General features: G+C 35.9%; 1 protein-coding gene across 5 annotated transcripts in view; it reads left to right on the top strand.

Moving 5' to 3' along the window:
- The window catches only part of CDKAL1 (CDK5 regulatory subunit associated protein 1 like 1), a 639,139-nt gene that overhangs the window by 156,627 nt on the left and 458,321 nt on the right, over positions 1–24,191 (top strand). For all 5 annotated transcript variants that reach the window (XM_058555174.1, XM_058555173.1, XM_058555170.1 and 2 more), the window contains exon 7: positions 16,632–16,680. In XM_058555174.1, coding sequence (XP_058411157.1) covers positions 16,632–16,680 — 49 coding nt within the window. The remainder of the gene's footprint in view (positions 1–16,631; positions 16,681–24,191) is intronic.

The raw sequence follows: 24,191 nt of genomic DNA, 5'->3' as shown, positions 1-24,191 counted from the left end.
ATTTTTCTCTGTGGGGCAGTAAGCTCTGTGAAGTCAGGAGACTACTGTCTACTATCTCTTTTATTCTTTCTGGCCATCACTATTCACAAAATACCCTAAGGTAGTTGGTATTCCTTCAGTATTTCTTGACCAAATGATGATACTTCATCCTTCCCACCATTCTACTAACGCTGTACTCAGTATGCTCAGTAATGATCTTTTTAAAAAGAGGCTTTACTAATTTTTTAAAAAATATATAAATATTGTATATGCATAAAAAAATTGTATGAATAATTGGCACCTGGATTGAGATTTATTGAATTTTTTCTTATTTGATGTACTATTGACAGGTTCTTATACTGTATTCTCAGTGTGATGAACTTGTTTTCTGCTGTGAAGTACTTGCCCCACTAGCAAATTTAATAATCTTTGAACAAACATTCTTGTGTTAAACAAACAGAACCTGAACGTTTGGGAACTTTATTTTGTTTTCACCATTTGTCTGTTTACATTTTGATTTCTTTTGACTTAAGGAATGAAATGAATATGGACTCCTGAGTTATCTTTTCATGTCAGACTAACTTTCTCCATAAACATAATCCTGCTGTGTTAGGGAAATAGGAAACTAGTTAGAATTCTGTTTTAGAGATGGAATGTGGTAAAAGTTTGGGGTTCATCTTTGATTTAATCTTGAGGAATTAAGTTCCTGGAATAGTGGAATTTCCTTAGTATGGCAAAAGCCTCTCCTCTAAGTACATTATGGTGACATCTTCCTGAACTCCACTGTGTGCAGTGAAGAGCTTAGTATATGTTAGGATGTAGGAGAGCTTCTCAAGATGGTGTAAGGGAGGATACCCGGTGCTGGTGATGTGAAGATGGTTTTCAAGGATGATAAAAACCCATGGGTATGGCAAATAAACATTTTTTTTCCATTTTGTTCTGTCTAATTTTATTACCATTAAAATTCTTTAAATTTATTTTATTTTGCTCCTTTTATAATTGGATAAATAACTTCAGAACACATGTTTTAAGAAGTGAGTAGAAAGAAAATTCATAATTCCATCACCCTAACACAGTAATTATAACTTTGCTTATCCCCTTCAGACTTTTAACTTTTGCATATTTTACTTAATTGTAATCTTCGAACTATTTTGTGCTTATTTTTTCGTGATCCTTTATTTTGTTTTTGGTGAAAAAGATTAGCCCTGAGCTAATATTCGTTGCCAATCCTTCTCTTTTTGCTGAGGAAGATTGGCCCTGGGCTAACATCTATGCCCATCTTCCTCTACTTTATGTATGGGACGCCTGCCACAGCATGGCTTGATAAGCGGCGCATAGGTCGCTCCCAGGATCCGAACCTGCGAACCCCGGGCCACCGAAGCAGAGTGCATGAACTTAACCACTACACCACCTGGCCGGCCCCTCCGTGATCTTTTATTCCATGAGCTTTTTAATCGTTTTAAATCCTGCATTAGTATTCTATTGAAGGATATATCATAATTTACTTAACTAGTCTTAATTGTTGGATATAAGTATTTTCTAACTTTTAGGAAATATGTATAATACATTAATGCCCACAAAGGGCTTTTTATTTTAATTTAAAATCAGTATATTGTGAAAAGGTTCCAAAAGTAGAATCACGCTACCAGTAACAACATTTGAGTTGTAATTTAATTATGTCGTCAGCATTATTAAACTCTAAGATGATTCTTTGTCAACATCATTTTATAGAGCATTTTTTTTGTGGTAGCTCTATGACAGTTATCATAACTCACTCTTTATATATAGGAAAATTATGTCTGCAGAACCTAAAATTTAAAAAAAAAATTTGGAGTCGGAAACCAGAATCATCTATAATTGGTGTTTGGGGAGACCTATTTCTGAATAGAATTATTAAAATTGCTACAAAATCAGAAACCTGCGGAAGTATAGTGAGTTACAAGGAAATAAAGAAATGAGTTATATTGGTTTATAACAAAGAAAAAACCAGTTCTGAAGTGTAAATATGAAGATGTTTAAATTCAGTGACTTGGGAAACTATTTTTAGGAGAATGTTTGAAATTGTTTTGCACAATTGATTTACAGACTTAGTGAAAACTATTATTCCTTTAATGAATTTCCCTTACAGAATTTCTATGATGGAGGGCGTTAATAGAGGTGGAAGGAAGAACAGTTGTAACTGCATTCTCTGCTTTTACCACCTGCTAGGATTTGTCTGTGTCACCCCACAATACAGGGAGGATGTGTCAATTCTTTTGACCAAGGGATTGAAATAAAAAGCTGCCTTTAGGTAGGGATCACTGGGTAAGCAAGCTACTTATTGCACACCTGAGTTAAAAAGACATACTGTTCCATGTTTGCAAGTGCTCATGGAGTCAGCATTTAAGAAGATATTTAATAACTGAGAAGGCTATTACTACCACCATAACAAGTTAATTTCTATCAATATCAGCCTTTAGAAATGAGGCATTTAATTTGTTTTCATAATCAGAGATAGCAGTGTGGTGAGGGCACATAGTAGTCAATGATTTGATCCCTGGGCCTTTTATTTCCATCGGTCTTACTGCCTCCTGAAACTATCTAGTTGTGATTAATATTATTTGTGTGGTGGTGCACAGAAAGAAAACATTAGAATATAAAAACCAGAAGTAAAACCTATCGACCTCTGGGTCCAGAGAACCGGCTTTGGTGGCAGTAACCTCTACACGTCTCTCATCCTGGAGCATAAAGCTGTCTAGTTTTTTTGCATTAGGAGAAGAGAGAGAACAGATTTGAAAACATGAGTGTCTTGGATAAAAAGATCTTTTTTTAACCAAACCTTTTTTCCCAACATGATTAAGAGAAGTTTATATTTTATATCTAGAATTCATGTGTATTTATAGGTAACCAGTACAGAGTCAAGATCTTTTTTATTTTTTCCAGATCTTGAAACATTTTACCTTACGTTGAAATGTGTCAGAAAGAAATTCAGTCTTACAAAATGAAACATTTCATTTCTCTGTTGGCAAATAGTTACGCTTAACCATCCACCTTGGGATGAGTTTTCATGCAGTGTCATTTTTTATTTATCACTGCTATTATTTGTTTACATTGATTATTCTGTGTCTAGCTGTAGGTAGTTCCAAGATCTTGTGACTGTACCTATTGAATGCTGCTTTCCTTCTCTTGAGCTCATTTGTTGGCAGGAAAGTTTCTTTTTGTCATCTAGAAAGCAAGATGTTCTCTGTTCAAGTCTGGTAGAAAAAAATAACAGTAGACTTTAGGACTCAGAAAGCTTGGCTTCACGTCCTGGGCCTGCCACATCATTCTTTCTTCGATTCAGCAAGTACATACTGAGCACCTAGTATGTAGCTATACTGTTCCAGGTGGTAGGAATGCAGCAGTATATAAAATCATCAAAGATCCCTGGCCTCATAGAGTTTACATTCCAGTTCTTGGGGAGAGGCATCTGGTTTGAGCCTACAGTGTCTCCAGCCTCCTGGAGAATGTGGTGGCATGGGTCCCCAGAGCACAGGGAGATTGATGAGTTAGGAATTTCTCTGTAAGGCTCAGAGGGAAATACATTTTGGGTCCATCAATTAGGCGGTGTGTTAGGGATAGATGAGTGAAATCATATTTATTTGCTTGAGTTTTTCTAAAGGTAATGTTATTTCTCAATTATTGCAGTAGCCTTTGTTAGTAGGCATGGTATTTATTAGGAAGATTGGTTTTTTACTCTGTTACGGAAAAGCCCGTTTACGAAATTGTACACTGGTTGTAGGTTTTCTGTACTAATAAACAAGGACTGCATTTGAACTTGGTGTTGATTCATTAGGCTTGTCTTTGTAATTGTATAATATCTCTAGAAATCCTAAAAAAACTGAATACACAGGTTGTAACATTTAAAAACATGTAATTCACAGTGGAATATATAATTTGGTTTTGAAAATGTGTAAATGACAAAACTTCCTGATGTGCCAGCTGTGAACCCTGCAGGCAAGTGCAAATTTTCTTCGGAGGGCTGAACAAAAATGTGGTTTGACACAGGTGTCCACTTATCTCAGGGACCATTACCAGGCTGATTTGCAGTGGTTTAAACATCTTTTCAGGCAGGCTGCTCTAATCCTGGAAAGTCAAACAGCATGGTGACTATTTCAAATGTGAGCACTTTAATTTTGAAAATTATGTGTATAAATAAAGCAGCATTTGAAGGAGGCTAAATTTGAGAATATTTCTATCATATACCATATTGCAAAAAGTAAATAGATTCATGAAGTGGAACAATGTCATGGTAACAGTGGCATCGATATTGAGGGCAAAGCTTGAGAAACTGTGTCCTCCTGTTTGTCTTTACTTCATATCTTCTAATATTTCTTCTTGTCATATTCTGTTTTTTACCTTTAATGATCAAAAAGGCAGTATTTTAACAGAATGGCATGTAAATTTAAAAGCCCATTCATGTTTGTACCTTCCCTGATCTGTTGTTTTCACTTTTTCATGGCCTCTTCTAATTTTATCTATATGTGTACACGTTTTTCACTTATTATCTTATAAAAAAGTAGTGTATCATAGTAGTTAAGAGTGTGGATTCAGGAGCTAGATTGCATAGGTTCATCTCCCTGTTGTACCACTTACTAGCTGTGTGACATTGTACAAGTTACTTAACTTCTCTGTGCCTCAGTTTCTTCATCTGTAGACTGGTTATAATAGAATCTAACTCTGAGTTTTGTAAGGGTTAAATCAGTTAATGCATGTAATGTGCTTAGCATGGCGCCTGGCACATAGTGCTCTGTATTAGCTTTTTTATTATTATTATTTCACTTACTTGTAGAATCAGCATTGAGCACAACTATGTGCCTGGAACAAAGCTATTTCCTGGAGATACAGGGCTGAATAAAATGTATCTTTTCCCCCAAAGACTGTGAAATCTGAAGAGAGGCACAAATAATCATGATAAATATGCATAGGGATAAAGTATGTGGATACACAGAGGATGGAGCCATCCTTGACTTGGACTTCAAAGGTTTTGTAGTGGTTTGATGAATGGACAAAGGGCTTTTGAGGAGAAGCAACAACATATCTAAGGAAAAGCTTAAGGGTGCCTGGAAGAGAGAAGGAATAGCAAGGTGTGTGTCCTGACTTGACTAACTTGTAGAGAGTAGTTTTAAGAGGTATAGTTTGGAGTAATGCAGATGAGTGATAAATAGGGTAGTGAGAGTGGAGAGGAGTTGCATTTCATGGAATGCTTAAGTCAGACCCAACAGGACAACGTGAAAGACTGGGTGGGGGGTAGACAGTGTGAAAAGGTTAGGGTTAGAAGCAATATAATCTGGTTATTTCTATATGTCTTTTATTTATTCATTATCTGTTAATTATTTTCTTGTATCTTTTCAATACTAATCTTTTTTTCTTAAGTCAGATTTGTTGAGGTATAATTAACATATAGTGAAATTCACCTTTGATGAATTGTGACAAATGTTTATTGTTGTGTAAGCACCACTGCAATCAAGATTTAGAAGTTTCCATTGCACTAACAAGTTCTCTTGTATCCTTTTGTAGTCAACCCCTCACCCCCACCAAACACACATACTCACAGTCCTTGGCAACTGTTGTTCTGATTTCTGTCCCTATGGTTTTGCCTTTTTCAGAATGTGTATAAATGGAATGAGATGTTACTTTGTTCCTTGCTTTTTTCACTTAGCTTAATACATTCAGTATTCATCCACGTTGTTGTGATTATTAATAGTTTGCTACTTTTTATTGTCTAGAATTATTTCACTGTGTGGATGGACCACAGTTTGTTTATCCGTTCACCAGTTGATGAAAATGTGTGTTGTTTCCAGTTTGGGCCTATTAAGAAGAAAGCATCATAAACATTCATGCACAGGTTTTTGTGTGCATATATGTTTGCCTCTGCTTGGGTAAATACCTAGGAGTGGTATTGCCCGGTCATACGGTCAGCATCGGCTCCACCTTTTAAGAAACTGCCAAAATGTTTTCCTAAACAGCTATACTATTTTGCATCTCCACCAGCACTTCCAGTTACTTCACATCCTCACCAAAATTTGGTACTGCCAGTTTTTTATTTTAGCAATTATACTAGATATGTAGTGGTATCTCATTGTGGTTCTCCTTTGCTTTTCTGTGATGACTAATGATGGTGAGCATACTTTTGTGTGATTATTTGCCATCCATATATCTTTGGTAAAGTGTTCAATTCTTTTACCATCTTCCCCTCTTTTTTGGTGACCTTGAGTTAGGAAACTGTTTCTTAGGACACACACACATACACACATGAAATTATTTCTTAGGACGTGAAAGAAAAGAAATCGATAAATTGGACTTCATCAAAATTAAGTACTTTTGCTCCTCAAAAGACACTGTTAAGAAAATGTAAAGAAAGACAATCCACAGACTGGGAGAAAGTAATTGCAAAACACGTATCTCCTAAATGGTTTATATCCAGAATATATAAAGGACTCCTACAACTCAACAGTGGGAAATCAACCTATTTTACCCTTGGGAAAAGATTTGTCTGCCTTTTTATCATAGTTTTTCATTGCCTTTTAAAATTTTGATATAGTAGAAACTTGGAATTTTTGGGGGGAGATGAGTGGATAATTTCTTCTGTGGTTTCAAAACTTAAAATATGTGTTCCCAGGATCTAGAAACAGATCTGATAACGTATCTATTTCTCTCTCTCTCTTTTAAACTTTTTTTAAAGTATGAAAAGGACTTATTCAACTCTTCAATTTATTTGCAGTTTACAATGATGGATACTTAAAAGCTCCATAAAACCAGGGATTTTGTTAGCTATTATTTTACATTTTTACATATTTTACATTACTTTCTGTGCTTAGTACAGTGTCTGGCTCAATAAATATTTATTAAGTGAATATTTGTTAAATATAAGATATGCATTTAACTAAATTTTTTCCATATTGTTCTCAGCATACATTTACTTTTGCTCCAGTAGCATTTATTTTTAAATTTTTCTCTCCCTTTTTTATGATGCTAACTCTATCATGTTTGTTTCCTAATTAACATATTAGTTTTATATACCCTATAACAAATTACCACAAACATATTGCTTAAAACAACATGTATTTATTATCTTACAGTTCTGGAGATCAGAAGTTGGACATGGGTTGTCCTGGACTAACATCAGGGTGTTGACACGGCTTCATTCTTTTCTGGAGGCTCTTGGGGAGAGTCTTTTTCCTTGCCTTTTCCAGCTTTTAGAGGCTACCCACTTTCCTTGACTTGTGGCCCCCTTCTTCCATCTTTAAAGCCAGCAATGCCGTCTCTCTCTGACCCTTCTATCATCACCCCTCTCTCTATCCACAGTTGGGAACGATTCTCAGCTTTTAAGGATTCAGGATTCATGTGAATAGATTAGACCCATCTGGATAATCCAGGTTCATCTCATCATCTCAAGGCCCTTACTCTTAATCATATCTGCAAAATATGTTTGCCATGGAAGGTGACATATTCACAGTTCTGGAGATTAGAACTTGAACATCTTTGGGAAGCCATTATTCTGCCTACTACATATAGCATTATTTATTGGTTGATGTTTTACATCTCTAATGTCTATTTCTCTTTTAGTTCTAGTATTACTCTGTTTTTAACTTTAGTATCACTTGAAAAATCATTTTTTACTTTGTAACGTGTCCTATTATTTAGTATGATTATAATATTTAATGTCTCAAACAATGTTTCTCTATATAATTGAATTTAGAATGTTGAGTTTTGTTATAATTGATGAAAGATTCTTTTTTTCCACTACAGAAAGTTTTATAGTTATTTTAATTGGATTTAAGAGGAAAACGTTCCTGGTAGTGATACTCATTTTGCTGGCATTCGTCTAGCTTGGCCTCATCTTTCAATTAGTAATTTTTATCTCTTAGTGTTAGTCACTTACTGGTACTATTCAGGTAGAAAATATGCTTTTAGTGGTGTGTGGAATGTGCTGTCATTATAAGTTTTGATGAAAGGGCTGTTTCTACCATTGGGGAAAAATTTTTCTCAATGGAGAGATGAAAGAAGATAAAAATATACTGGGAGATAAGAAAGTTTTGTTCAAAAAATTAAACCACATGTAGCATCAATTGCTCTTTTGTGTAAGTCATTAGCAAACTTGTTCACAGGCTTGTGAATTCAAGATATCTTTCGTCTAGTAGAGTTTAGCTTAGTGACTGCTGTGGACTTCCCCAAATTTAAGAGATTTGGAAATTGAGCTCTCTTCCAATACCATTTATAGAGGTAGGGACTTTCTTTAGCATCTTGGAGAAAAATTTTTAGAGAGAAAAATATTTTTTACAGAGAAGTCAGTACTGAACTTGAACCTGTCAAATGCTGATTATTGGATTAAGCTCCCATTTTTGTAAAAATGAAGAACCTGAGCATATATTTGATGGAAAATGGTTTTTATAGTATAGTTCTTAACAGAGATAGAAAAAGGCATTTTTTTTTCTTTTAAAGGTTGGTAGAGTTTTTAGGTGGTTTTAAAGTTTTGGTCTGATATTTCTTAATTAGAATAATAATGACAAGTTGTTCTAGTTTATTTATATACAGTCAAGAGAGCTCCTTTGTATCTATGTTTATGTATATCCATAACGTATTAACCTCTCTTACTCCCAAAAGGATTTAAGGTGTCTTGGGATAAAATTAAGAGATAAAACCCCAGCCGGATTGATGCAAGTATAAAAAGACTCACGCTGAGTCATAGAGAAATGTGGATAAAGAGTAGTCTTTGCACATTTTCAACAGAATTAGCCTGAACAATGCTGTTGAAATTGTTCTGTTAACCCTCCAATGACTTCCTTTTCCAAATAGAATAAAAGCTAAACTATGTGGCAAGAACTACAAGGTCTCACATAGTCTTCCTCTCTTAATTATCTGACCTCATCTCCTACCATTCTGCCCCTCCTTTGCCATCATTCCTGTCTCTCAGCCCTTGTATGTACTCTTTCCCCTGGAGGTTCGTGGTTATGTTTCTTTCCTATAGTTCAGGTCCCAGGATTAATACTACCTGTTAAGAGCATTACCTGGACCACTGGAGCAAAATTGCCCTCTCCACCTCCTGCCACTTGGAGATTTTATTTCCTTCATAGCATCTGTCATGATGGGAAATGAGCATTTTCAGTTGTTTACATGTTTGTCTCCTACAGTTAGAATGTAAGGCCCATGAAGCAGGGACCTTGTATTTTTCATCATTATATACCCAGTTCCTAGAACGGTGCATAGTGCTTGGTTGGTGCTTAATAGATATTTGTTAAGTGAATGCACACCAGTGGTGATTTGTGAGGGAGAGTTTGGGGGAATAGTTGTTACCTGGGTCTCTTGAAAGTTCAGGTTCTTTCAAGTTGGATAGCATTCTGTGATCATTTAGTAATGACCTCCATGTACACAGGAAAAGGGAAATTTCACGAAACATACCTGCTGCGTGTGTGCCATTCCTAGATAAGATCCATGTAGAATACTTGGCAAGAATTTAGCTGCATAGCCTTGTGCCTCAGTTCCCTCAGCCTTGGAAGTAACGATAGTATTCACTGCCTAGGAATGTTATGAGGATTGAACGTGATAGTGCATGTGATGTGTTAGCACAGAGCCTGGAACATAGTAATTGCTCAAGAAATGGGAGCTATCACTGTGTTATTACTAGTCATTAACTTCTCTAGCTGCTGGTTGTTCAGAAAAAAAAGATACTTCAAGTGCATACTAATGCAGAACCTCTGACTGCAGAACAGTAGCAGCTTGCTCCCTGACTGGACTTTTTTTTTAGCCTAATTGGCAAAATTGTGTTTGAGGTTGTGTTAGTTTCCTAGGGCTGCTGTAACAAATTACCACAAACTGGGTGGCTATCTTAGCTGTACTCGGAACCTGCACTTTCCAGTATGGTAACCAGTAGCCACATGTGACTATATAAATCAATTAAAGTTCAATTCTTCAGTCACAGTAGTCACAATTCAAGTACGCAATAACTACATGTGGCTAGTGGCTGCCATGTTGGACAGCACAGCGTGTAAACATTTCCTTTATCATAGAAAGTTCCATTGGATAGCACTGCTCTAAACAATTAGGAAATTTTAGACTAGCACTTTTATTTGCTTTAGGTGCCTTTGTATAGGTTTGTTTCTTCAATATATATTTAGTTATAAATTTGGAGTACTTCATAATAGCTGAATAAAATATTTTTATGGATTTCTTTTAAAAGTTTTGCAGTAGAGTGACTCATTAATGTTATTTATGAATTGTTTATTCACTAGCTCCTTTCTTCATTGTCGAAAACATATGGAGTCAGTAATAGAACATACTGCCTGTCTTTTTTTTCTGTATATTTATAACTAAGTGCCTGAAGGACACAAGATACTGTTTTATTTATTTTATTTGAATTATATGGCAGAGACTAAGCTCTTGTGTATTCAGGGCTACAATTTATAGTATTAATTAAGAACAGCTTTCCTTTTCTGCCCAGAATGAATTCAATATAGTCTTCTTTACTCTCTGTGACTCTTGAGTGTGTTCTCTCACTCCTGATTGTTTTTTCTTGTCTCCCTGGCTACCACCCTGTGCTCTTTTGCCTCCGCTCTTGTCCCTCTTCCGTTTAACTACCCCTCCCTGACTCTTTTCTCCCTTTTTTCTCTGTCTCCTCTTTTTTCTTTCTTTTTCTCCCACAGCTTCCTCCAATATCCTCCTTACAAGAAATGGAAACGACACAATATTTTCTTTAAATCATCTAATGAACTTCTCCCTTGTTTGCTTGTCATCAAATGCTTTTCTTTCTTTTTCTTGAAATTTGGTAGATCATTCTTTTTAAAGTCCTGGAGTTCCCCCACACCACTTAGTGATTAAATTACCATGTGTAGGCAGTATCTGTTTTTTTCTGCCATAAAAGCAAATGTAATCAAGTACTTTTTAAAAATCAGAGAATATATTTTCAACTGTATACATTCAAGCAAATTTTGTGTGACTATTAGGGTAAAAGAAAATCTCTGTTTCTTCAATACACACACACACACACACACACACATTTAAACTTTTATTTTGACATAATTTCACACTCACAGAAAAGTTACAAAAATAAAGACTTACCATGTACTCTATATCCAGATTCCTGAAATGTTAATATTTTAACAAATTTGCTTATCATTCTCTTTTTATATATACATGTTTTTTTCTGATCCCTTTTGAGAGTAAGATGCAAACGTGATGCTCCTTTACTTCTAAATATTCATATATTTCCAAAACAAGGACATTCTCTTACATCACTATAGTATGATTATAAAAGTCAGGAAATTGACATTGATACAATACTATAAGTAAGTGTGCAGACCTTATTCAGATCTTGCCAATTGTCCCAGTAATGGTCTTCATAGGAAAAGAAAAGTATCAGATCCAAAGTTACATTCAGTTGTCAGGTCTCTTTAGTCTCCTTTAATTTAGAACATTTCCTCAGTTTTTCCTTGTGTTTCATCACCTTGACATTAGAACATTTTTTTTTAATAATAGCTTTTTTGAGGTGTGATTCACACACCATACAATTCTCCCATTTAAATTGTGTAATTCAGTGGTTTTTAGTATATTCACAGTTATGTGATCATCACAATCAATTTTATAATATTTTCATCACTCCAAAAAGAAACCCAGTACTCCTTAGCAGTCCCTCTCATTTCTTGCACCACCCATCCACAGGCAATCACTAACCTACTTTGTCTCTGAAGATTTCCCTATTCTGGCCCTTTCATATACATGAAGTCATACAATATTTGACTTTTTTTGGTCTGGCTTCTTTCATTTAGCATAATGTTTTAGTATGGATCAATACTTCAGTCCTCTTTATGGTTTAGTGATATTTCATTGTATGGTTATACCACTTTTGTTTATCTATTCATCAGTTGATGGGACTTGGGTTGTTTTTACCTTTTGCTTATTAGAAATAATACTGCTATGAACATTCCTGTGCAAGTTTTTGTGTGGACATATGTTTTCATTTTTCTTGGGTATATACCTAGGATTGGAATTGCTAGATCTTATGGTAACTATGTTTAACCGTTTGAGAATCTGCCAGACTGTTTTCCAGAGCAACTGCACTATTTTACTACATTTTTACTAGCAATGTATGAGGGGTCCAATTTCTCCATCTCCTTGTCCACACTTGTTATTGTCTGTCTTTTTGATGTCCTAGTGGGTCTGAAGTAGTATCTCATTATGGTAAAATATATGTAAAATTTACTATTTTAACTGATTTTAAGTGTATGGTTCAGTGGCATTAAGTACATTCACACTGTTGTGCCAACGATCATCATCATCCATCTCCAGAATGTTTCATTTTTCCAAACTGAAAATCTATACCTACTAAAAAATAACTCTGCAATCCTGCATTGTGGTTTTGATTTGAATTTCCTGGTTGGTTAATGATGCTGAATATCTTTTTGTATGCTTATCGACCGTTTGAATGTCTTCCTTGGAGAAACGTCTATTCAGATCTTTTGCCCATTTTTAAATGGTTTGTCTTTTTATTATTGAGTTCCAGGAGTTCTTTATGTATTCTGGATACAAGTCCCTTATCAGATTTATGATTTGCAAAAATTTTCTTCCATTTTCTATGTTGTCTTGTTACTTTTTTGATGGTATCCTTTGATGCACCAAGGGGTTTTAATTTTGATAATGTCCAGTTTATCTTTTCTCTTTTGTTGCTCATGCTTTTTGTGTAATATCTAAGAAACCATTGTCTAATCCAAAGTTCATCTGGATTTATGGCTCTGTTTTCTTCTAAGAATTTTATAGTTTTAGCTTCCCCTCAACTTTTTAACCTTTTAACTGTTTTCTCCATGTGTTATTCTTAGGGATACTGCTTCTTACTCACTCCATGTGCTACAGCACTGGGTACAGTACTCCCTTTGAGCTATTATATCTCCAGTGGCTTAGGAAAGCATTTTTGTTTTGGTTCCATCATTGAATTATCTCATATTGTACTCCTGTTATTCTCTGTCTTCTATCTTCAGCAGATATCTTGCTCATTCATCCACATTCTCTGAAAAATTTGACCAACTTTTCTTTCCTTATCCAACCCATGCCTCTAATATCATTGGCAATCTGAGTGTCCATGTGTAATGTCTCACCGACAGTCTTACTTTTCACTTCCTTACTTCTCAACTGCAGTGGTTACCACCTTCATCCTATTTCAGCAACTAATTCTCATGACCAGATCTTGGACCTTGCTATCCTTCAAAAATACTAAGTATCTGTATCCATACTCTGATTGTAACCTCCTATCCTCTTTTCTCCTTTTTCTCTCTCCTTCCTCCCTCCCTCTTTTTTATTCTTCCTTTTCTCTCTTCCTTCCTTCCCTCAACCCCCAGCCACTTTATGTCTATTTTCTGGCTCTGCTTCTTTCACTAACGTATTCTCTAAGCTTTGTCTTATCCAAAACACATAGTTAATTTCCTTTCTTCCGTATTCTTCAGGTTCATCTTATAAATCTCTTCAGTGCTGTCCCCCCCCCCTTTGAACCATCCTGGCATGTGTTATGTGTTCAATAAATGATGAGTGAATGAATGAATGATAGAATGAACAAACTTTGGATCAATCTATTTATCTGTTTGGCTCCTACACAAGAACTGCTGGGCCCTGAGAAAAATTATAGCTGTACATGGAGGCATTGTAAAAAAAACCATGGTCTCATTTCAACTGGTTATCGCAATACTGTCTGGCAATTTTTCTGTGTCCCTAGTCATCACTTCTTCAAACAGGTATTAAACTTACAGCAGGTATTTTAAACCTTCACTCTATTTTTGTTTAACAATGTGCTTTCTCAGTCATAGCAGATGAATTTGCTTCTTACTTCACTAAGAGAATTGAGGCCAACAGGTGGGATACTTAGCATGCTCTCTGACTTCCATGCGAGTGCTAGCATCTGTTCCCTTGCTTTCCTACCAACTCCTTGTTCAGAAGATGACGATTGTCTTCTCTTCCATTCTGGGCTTGTGTCTCTACCTGTGTTTTGGATCTTACCCTCTCTACTTCCTGAGGGACTGAGTTTCCTCAATTATTTCTTCTATCTTCAATTCCTTTTTCTCTGTGGTCTTTCTCCCCTCAGCATGTAAACTTCAAAAATAAAAAAAGAAAGAAATAGTTAAGTATACTAACACATGTATACTCAATTTCCTCTAACTACTAGGAGTCCTCTTTTTCCTTCCCTTTCTATCCACCATTTTGTAAGAGTAGTCTGTATTTGGGGGTCTAGTGGTTAAGATTTGGTACTCTCACCACCTCAGCCCAGATTTGTTTCCTGGGCAGGGAACCATATCACTGTCTGTCATCTGTCAGTTGTCATACTGTGGTGGCTGCGTGTTGCTGTGATGCTGAAAGCTATGCGACTGGTATTTCAAACACCAGCAGGTTCACCCATGGTGGACAGGTTTCAGCAGAGCTTCCAGACTAAGAAAGACTAGGAAGAAGGACCTCGCCACCCACTTTCAAAAAAACTGGCCATGAAAACCCTATGAAAAACAGTGGAGCATTGTCTGCTATAGTGCCGGAAGGGGAGAGGATGGCACGAAAAGACTGGGCATGGTTCTCCTGTGCTGTACATAGGGTCGCTAGAAGTCAAAATCGACTGGACGGCACTAACAGCAAAGTCTATATTAGCTGTCACTCTTTTCTTATTTATAACTCATTACTGCTGAACTCACTGCTTTCCTGAGGTTCATTGACCCCCCCATTGTTAAATCAGACATACCCACTTTAGTTTTCCTGTTACTTGTTATCTCTGTAGCGTTTATACACTGTTAGCTGCTTCTTCCTCTTTGAACTCGCTGTTATCCTGGCTTTGATCACATTCTGTAAAGAAGCCCCATGGACTCTCTTAATAAAACTAGAACCTAATGGTTCCAGTAGTTCCAGGTGGACGCATCTCTAGTTAGATACATTTGTTTGGAACTAAAGATCCAGCGTTGTCTGAGATGTACTTTGCGTTCAGCAATTTGTCAATACTTATTGCTCCTACTACCATATCATACTGAGGTCAGTGGTCAGAGGCAGAGCTGGATTCAAGTGTGTTGTCACAAGTCTTTTCTTATTTCCTATAAGACACTGAGACCAAAGGAATATTTTAAAGAGATTTGCTGTTGCACTTTTAATAAAGTCTTTTAAGAAGGTTCTTGTCTCAGTCCAGTTCGTTGCAGCATTGTTCTATAATAATGAAAGATTAGAAATAACATAAAGGTCCATCAATAGGGGAACGGATGAATTCATTATGGTATATCTATATATGAGATACTAGGGCAGCCAGTAAAATGAATCAAGTAGACTGATATGTGCTTAGGATATATAGAAAAAAAGTCAAGGGGCAGGTCTATTGTGTTATCTATCATCTATCTATCTATCTCAATTTGTAAGGAAAAAAAAAAACTACAGAACTATATATAAATATTTAGCACTGGAAAATGTCTTGGTATCTGCTCATCAAACTGTTATGAGTAATTTCATCTGAGGAGCAGAAATGGAGGATGTTATGGGTTACTTTATTTCCTCTTTGTTATTTCTATTTTGTTTGAATTTTTTCAGTGAAGATATATTTCTTCTGTAATAAAACAATGATAATTTTGAGGATTTTTAAAGTAGAAGTAATACCAATTTATGACCTATTCTTTCTTGACTTTCTCTCTTCCTTTAGCTTCTTGGACTACAATCCTTGCTTTTTTTCATTTTCCTTCTAAACTCTAACCACTCTCATTCTGTCTCCTTAGTGGGCTTCTCCTATCTTAATCCTGTTTATCTCTCAAGAGTCAGCTTTGTTTCTCTAAGAAGCATTCCTGGATCACTCAGTCAGATTTTATTACCCTTCCCCTATGTTCCCATGGCATCCTAGGAAATCTTCCTTAGTCACTAGTTTCTAGGGTAGGAGCTGTTATTATTTGACTTTTTGTTCCATGGACCTGAGCACAATACCCAAGCACGAGGTAGAAATTCATTAAAAGGGGTTTCATTATTAAAATAATAAAGCATAGAATTTGGAGTAGATCTCCTTAATACCAGCATGTCCTTTTGTGTTGGTTCACTTTATGCCTGTTTTCTTGAAGCTCCGTGTGAAGAGATGTTTTTGTTTGTGAGGAAGATCAGCCCTGAGCTAACATCCATGCCAATCCTCCTCTTTTTGCTGAGGAAGACTGGCCCTGGGCTAACATCCATGCCCATCTTGCTCCATTTTATATGGGACGCTGGCTCAGCGTGGCTGGACAAGTGGCGCATAGGTGCGCGCCTGGGATCCGAACCTGGGCCGCCAGCAGCAGAGCGCGCGCACACAACCGCTATGCCACCGGGCTGGCCCAGAGATATGTTTTAATTAAACTTCAGTTTATATCTCAGGATGTGTTCAGATTATGTTGATAGGCTATCCTAACAGAACTCCAGGCAGTTTATTTAAATGTAATATGATTTCTTCAATTATCATTGGAGGACAGGAGAGTGATAATTGCATACTTCCTTGTAACACAAAACATTGATACTGAATATTTTTTATAGGGTTTCCAAATGCATTAATTAAAGAAAACCTGTGTTCGTGTGCTTAGAAAATGTGTTACATTGACTCAAGCAGGAGGATAAACACAAATTAATGTTTCTTCACCATGTAAATTGCTTGCCTTAACAGTTTGTTTTCTTTTTAGGTTCAACAGATAGATCGAGTGGTAGAAGTGGTAGAGGAAACAATTAAAGGTAATTGTTGAAAGCAAGATAAGCAGCTGTATATGTTGTTTGAACTATAGTATGAAAATATCACCTAGTTAACGTTTCTTCAGCATCTTTATGAAAGTTATTGTTTTAGATATAAAATTATAAAGTTTTTTTCCTTGACTGCTTCGTGCGTTGACCAATCCAATATAGGAGGCATACATTTGATTTGCTTATAAATGAGTCAGATCATAGTCTTTTTTTTTTTAACCTTATTTTTTTTGTGTGTAAAATAGATTTAATTTGAATCTCAGGTTAGGAAGACAGAATTTAATCAATTTTAAAATAAGGAAATGATTTTATTTGCATATTTTTGCAGTTTTATTGAGATATAATTGACATTATTTGCATGTTTTCATATAATTAGTCGCAGTTATCCTTTTTAAAAGTACTTTTAAAAGTAGTATTCAATTTTGGTACCTTTTCTACGTGTGATTTTTGTAATTATGCTAGAAAATAGAATTATGCTTTGTTTCATTAGCCAGTGTTCTTTAAAACAGATTCTTATTGAAGTACTGGGAAATAAACCATCCTTAATTCTGTGGTTTAATTTTTAAATAGTTATAGTCTATTTTCCCTCTGTTAGATTAGTAGAAATGAAAACCAGTAATATGATATTGAAATACTAAGTTAAATGTATTGAAGTTCTCTCTTAAAATTTTAACCATTTCGTTATAAATGAGAATTTTGTGTTTAAAAAAAAAGACTACTTGTACCAAAATGAGATTTTTAACCACATACTTTTCCTCCTGACTTGTATCTACTACTTTCCACATGCTGTTATTCATTAATTCTGAATCTTTGATTTATTAGATTATACCTTAATCTTTGAAATTCCAAAATAAAATGAAATATCATGATTAAGAATTTTTAGCAGTGATAATTTTGAATATTTTTTAAAACTATACCTCAACCCCATCTTGGAGAGTCTAGAAGTACTAGCATTTATTGTGCACTTACAGTGTGACATGCACTGTGCTAAGCACCGCACATGGATTAAGTCATTTAATCTTCACAACAGTACTGTGGAGTGAAGTGAGTATAAATATTTTCCTTATTTTTCAGACAAGGGAGTTGAGACAAGAGCACACAGCTAGTAAGTGGCAGAAGAAGGGTATGAATCCAGGCAGGCTGGCTCCAATGCCTGTGCTCTTAAGTTTGACTTCATTCACACTATGCTATGACTTCTCTGCTCTCTCCCAGTGGAGAATACTGCCTTAATGGTTGTTCAATTGAGCTTCTTAAAACAGTGCTTCAGGATGCTTGAGGGTATTGTTGCTTATTCATCTTCTGTCTTGAGTACCAGGCACATACTGGGCGCTCAATTTTTTTTTTTTTTAATAACGGTAATGAAGATAACACATGAGAAAATCTAGGTGACCTTGGGTATGGCTTTGACTTTTTAGATGCAACACTAAAGGCATGATCCATGAAAGAAAAATTGATGAGCTGCACTTCATTAAAATTAAAAACTTCTGCTCTGCAAAAGGAGGATGTTGATATTGGGGGAGGCTGTGCATGTGTGGGGGAAGAGGGTATATGGGAAATGTCTGTACTTTTTGCTCAATTTTGCTCTAAACTTAAAACTGCTCTAAAGAATAAAGTCTTTTAAAAAGCAATGAAAAATAATTAACATTGTGCTCAGGAGGCTGCCAAATGGCTTGCAGAGATATAACTTCTATAGGAAATCATGGAAGGTAAAGGTAAACTGTTTTTCTATACTCATAACACTTCTGACACCAAATGTGGAGGTTTTCTACATCAAGCAATTCTGACACTAACTACCTGGAGTTAATGCAGACCTCATAGGTTAAGGGCTGAATCCCACAAGACTGCCCCCCGCTTCAGATGCCAATTGCAGGTCTAGATTGTCACCTGTACTTCTGGCAAACCAGCTATAAATTGGCTTCCCACGACCCCCTCCTTAGGTTTGATAATTTGCTAGAACATCTCACAGAACTCAGGAAAGCCTTTTACTTAGTATTACCAGTTGTGTAAAGGATACAACTCAGGAGTGTCCAAATGGAAAAAAGGTATAGGGCAAGGTATGTGGAAAAGGACCTGGAGCTTCCATGCCCTCTGAGTGTGCCACCCTCCCAGCACCTTGATGCATTCACCAGCCTGGAAGCTCTCCAGACCCCATCATTTAGGGTTTTTATGGAGGCTTCATTACATAGGCATGATTGATTACATTATTGGCCATTGGTGATGGATTAATGTTCAGATCCTCTCTCCTCCCTGGTGGTTGAGGGGTGGGGCTGAAAGTTCCAATCCTCTAATCACATGGTTGGTTTCTCTGGCAACCCACCCCCATCCTCTAAGAGTTACTTTGTGACATTAGCATAAGGTCAGATATGATTGAAAGGGGCTTATTATGAATAACAAAAGATACTCCTGTCACTCCTATCACTTAGGGAATTAGGAGTTTTAGGAGCTCTGTACCAAGAACGGGGGACGAATAGCAAATATATATTTCTTATTACAGTCATGTGTTGCTTAATGATAGGGATGCAAGTTCTGAGAAATGCATCATTAGGTGATTTCATCATTGTGCAAACATCATAGAGTGTACTTACACAAACCTAGATGGTATAGCCTACTACACACCTAGGCTATATGGAACTAATCTTATGGGACCACCATTGTACATGCAATCTGTTGTTTACTGAAATGATGTTATATGGCACATGACTGTATATCACAGTATCATGGAAGGCCTGTCCCCTCCAGGTTGGGTTAATTAGGGATGTCTTCTCACTGAAGAGTTTTGGCTTGAGTGGATTTATTGGGTAGACTGCAATTGGATTTAATTGTGAGTGTCTACAGCAAGAGATGAATCGAAGATGAAGTTGGTGGGGATGTTCATTGACAGGTTGGTATGAGGGTGGGAAGGCTGATGTATGTTTAATGCTATAAGAAAATTTTAGGTATGGAAGAAATAATTTTGGTAGGTACCCTTAGTTTGCAGATGAGGAAGCTGAGCTAAGGAGTTAAGTAACTTGTCTGAGATCTGGTTAATGAGATCTGGGCCTGTCAGTGAACTTATGTTCTTCACTTTCTATTTCTATTGCCAATACTTCATTTAGACAGCACAAGTTAGTGAAATAATGTGACCTTTGTAACAGTTAACTAGTTATTGTTTTTTCAGCAAGTTACTTTTCTGAGGCTTAGTTTTCTCAGTTTAAATTGGAGAGGATTAAATGGATAAGAATTTTGAGATACCCAGGACATATAGGGGATCGATTCATGTTAATGTTTATTTTTTACTATCTCCTTAATGCCTAGACTGCTGGAATAATCTAACTGACCTTTGCTGTCAGTGACTCTCCTTTCAGTCTGACTGTATACGCTGCTACCATCATCCTGGGATTATTGTGCTCTCCTGCATGTGTACCTTCAGTGGTTTCCTGTTACCTCCCAAATTAATTTCTGACTTAGTGTGATCTTAATTATCTTCTACCCCATTCTGTCATTTTCACTTTTTCTTCCATTAATTCCATACATACACCTTTTGCTCCAGCCAACTGTGCTATTTTATGTTTCTTGTATATTACTTGCAGTTTGCTTTACATTCATCTTAGGATCCTGCACAGAAGTGGATAAGTTCTCTTTGTCCTTCTGGATCTATTCTCCACCCTTCTCCACCTCGAGTGTGTCCATGGAGGCTGACTTGTGTGGATTGTGTCAGTAGTATCCTTGCTATCTGGTGTCTAGTTGGATTTCGCCAGTTGGAAGTTGGAGGTGTGACTAGAGTGTGAGATAGGAGTATTTGTTGTCCTCTCTCACTCCCTCTTTCCGTGCTCATCCTGGGTTGGTTGCTTCCTTCACCCAAAGGCCACACCTTCTGTCAGGTGGCCCTCTCTCTTCATCTACTTCTCCAAGTTCCTGTAACTGTTCCTTTCCTTTGCTTTTTCAGGCCCAGGGGTGGAAACAGCACCCCATTGTCGCTAGCCTGAGCGTGTTGCATTGTCTCTTGTTGGTTTTCCCAACCTTGCCAAACTGTAGTAAATAGTCTCTTTATTAAAATCTCTTCAATTATGCAGTGTGCCATCTGGTTTGCTGGGATTCTGATTGATAAATGCTCTGTGGAGACGCAAAGCTCTGCCCAGAAGGGCCAGATGGAAGACAGCCTGACAAGAGGGTTTTGCCATTACTGCCTTGTTTCCGCATTTGATTCCTGTTGGGCTCTCTTCATATGTCTTCTTGAAGGGGGTTTGGACATACAGCCTCTGCCACAGCCTATTTGTATTCTTCTTGTTGCTTCTTATGTTATACCAAGTAATGTTTTAAAAAAACTTATTAATAAGATACATTGATGCTGAATGCATTTAAATCTATTGTAATTAGCATAAAACCATACAAAGCATATTCCATTTGTATCTCTCTTGGTTGGAACAAAATGGAAAATTTCACGTTATTCTGAATGAATCATCATTATTTCAATAGTGGCCTGAAAATTCCAGCCATTTATAGCATTTGCTGTAGGAGATACCAGGTTATAATGAATTTAGGATTTTCTTCTGTATTATCTTGATAATTCAGCAAGATATGTAACTGAATCTGAGGGAACAAGTTTGGTTTTTAAAGGATTTACATTCATTTCTTTCTTTTAAAAATACTCATATGTACCTTTGTCTTAGTTTACATGGTCATTAAAACCTTTTTTTTGTATGACAGCTCTGAAGGGAATATAAATCTGTATTTCTTCTGATACGTATATATGAAGTCCTCTAAACAAAAAAAATCTTTTAAAAAATTCTTATCTTTGTAAAAGATAGTCTGACGGATAACTTAAGACAAATGATTGCAAATAAATATTGCCTATTGAAATTAGAAAAATATTTTTACTATTAAGTCATATTTCTTCCCCAGTAAATCTCTAACAAAAGAGGTCTCTATTGTTATTAATTGTTTGTTATTAATATGTTTGCAGGTGTTTCATTCTGTCTAATTCCAAACGCCTCCGGTGTTGGTAATTCAAGACTTTCCCAGCATGGTACAATCTGCAAGTTTAATTGATTTTCTGTTTCCCCTAACTTCTCAGTAATTGATGCGATCTTGGATTAAACTGACCTAAATTCCCAGGGTACTTCACCAAACAGCTCTTTCTTACTTAACACATTGCTATTAATCTTCACTCTGTCAAATTTTGTACTTTGCATTTGATACTAATTCAGTGTATAACTCTTTGTACTTTGAGACTGGAAGGCAGAACTGTATCAAGTGTAGTTTTATCAGTGTTAATGACTAAGTAACCTCCCTACAAGGTCCAGTGGAGATTTACTTGAGGATGTTTTTCAAACTTAATGAGTAAGTGAATTGATCTTGGATGTGGAGCATGGTACATCTAGAAAAGTATTGGACTGCAAAAGCACATCTGCTTTTTCAGTATTTGCTTTTCAATTAAATAATTTTATTGATTTTCAAAATATGCTTTTTTGAAAGGACTCTTTTATTCATTCTCTCATTACGTGTAATCTCTGATACAGTTACTATAGTCTAAATATAGTGGAAAAAGCTGTACATTTGTTTTAACTATTGGGAATACTTCCCAGTCTCAGTGGTGTAATTAAATAGGTGATAACTTCTACCTTCTAATAACGAAAAAGAGCCAGGAGTTTATTGCTGTTATTTATTTAGTTTTTTCCAAAGAGCCTGTTTAAGTTTATGTGCCATGTTAATATGTGATTACAGTTTGGTAACCATTGCATTTTGCTGCCTTCATAAATGCATCAGTTTATGTCCATTCTTATTCTCTCATATTTCTTTCCCCACATTAACAATAGGATTCTAAGTTTACTTATTTGTCCTCTGTACTTCTATATACATTATTTCTAGAATGAATTTCTTTTTATTCATTGTATCTCTCTTAGATAACATTTTTCAGATCATAATAGTTTTAGAATTAAGAATTGGCAACTTTCTTTATGGTCCCAAACAGCAAAGTTCTACCACAGGACTTGAAGTTGATTTTTTATATCACTTTATTCTATAAGGGCTGGTTTGGAATAATGGCTGGAAAATGGTCAGAGAAACCACCATGTCATGTATTATCTGTATTTCTATAGCTTTATTAGCTAAATTATCAGTCCTATTTCTAGGCGCACACATACTGAGCAGCCTCTTATTATTTATCTGCTACAAAATATCCAGTAGATGCTTTTGAAAGAGTCTTCTTTAAACATTGTAAATGGTCATGTTTACTGTTTTTTTTAAAAAAATAAAAGTAATTAAGTAATTTTAAGTTTATCTAATATTTCTGTTTCATTAAAGCTTTAAAACTCAAATAAATGCTTAAATGTGTTCCCCAGGTAGATTCTGCTGCTGTATGATAGTTTCAGAATAGTTTTATATGTTTTTGGTTTGTCTTAAATTTAATTACACTGATTTAGTGTGTTCATCACTTGCATTTCCTTTTCCCTTCAAAGATGCATTTTCTGGGCCCGCCTGGTGGCTTAGCGGTTAAGCGCTCGCGCTCTGCTGCTGGCGGCCCGGGTTCAGATCCCGGGCGCACACCGACATACCGCTTCTCCGGCCATGCTGAGGCCGCGTCCCACATACAGCAACTAGAAGGATGTACAACTATGACATACAACTATCTACTGGGGCTTTGGGGGAAAAAAAAAAAAAAACCAAAGATGCATTTTCTTATGGTTTGAAACCACCTTTTATTATTAATGGAATTTATTTATGTGAAGACTTGGGTATTTCATTAACGTTCGATTTCTCCATTCTAGGGTGGGGATGGGGAGCATAGTGTTGAATAGTTTGTAGGTTGATGATCTTACTGTAGTTTTCTCATAACACACTGTTATAATGGGTCACTGGATTTGATTGTTTAAAACAAGGAAAGGAAATTACTTTTAGCTTGAACCTCTCAAGCTTCCCATGACCCAACCCTTCTGTTAGTGGTCCCACTGATCTGTCTGGTCAAGTAGCCCCATCCTTCCTTGTTTAAATATTAACAAGGACTTGCCTACTGTGAAATTGGGCTTATGTGTTAACTCTTGATAGTGCCTTGACCGATTGCATGAAGGTGAGACTACAAGTATTGTTGAATTCTCTAAAAATGTATTATTGTAGTCTAGATTTTTGTGAAAATTGTTAATGTAAAACAGTTTATAAAGTTTGAACAACCTGATTTTTAAGTTCATATGTTAACCATTTTCATTTCAGATATTTGATATTTTCAGATGTAACAGTTTCTGAGTCCCAAGGTTCTAATTTCTAATTTTTACTAAATAACTTTAGTAAAAATTGCCAAGTAGCTCAATGAATCCTGTTTTGAGGCTCTCATAGAAAACATGAAAATTAATATAATTTTTTAAGAACTTTAATATACTTTAAAAAAGAAGTTTTTTCATATGGTCTTCTTTCTTTATAACTAACTCTTAGAATTGGCATGTGGTACACTGCTTTTATACTCTTCATGCATGTTAAACATGCTTTCTTAAGCATCTGGAAAAGTTTTAGTCTTCATTTAAACAATCTGCTAT

The sequence above is a fragment of the Diceros bicornis genome, chromosome 14, assembly GCF_020826845.1.
Source record: "Diceros bicornis minor isolate mBicDic1 chromosome 14, mDicBic1.mat.cur, whole genome shotgun sequence".
Classification (NCBI taxonomy): Eukaryota; Metazoa; Chordata; class Mammalia; order Perissodactyla; family Rhinocerotidae; genus Diceros; species Diceros bicornis.
The sequence above is the reverse complement of the archived record's forward strand: the minus strand, read 5'-3'. Positions and strand labels throughout refer to the sequence as shown.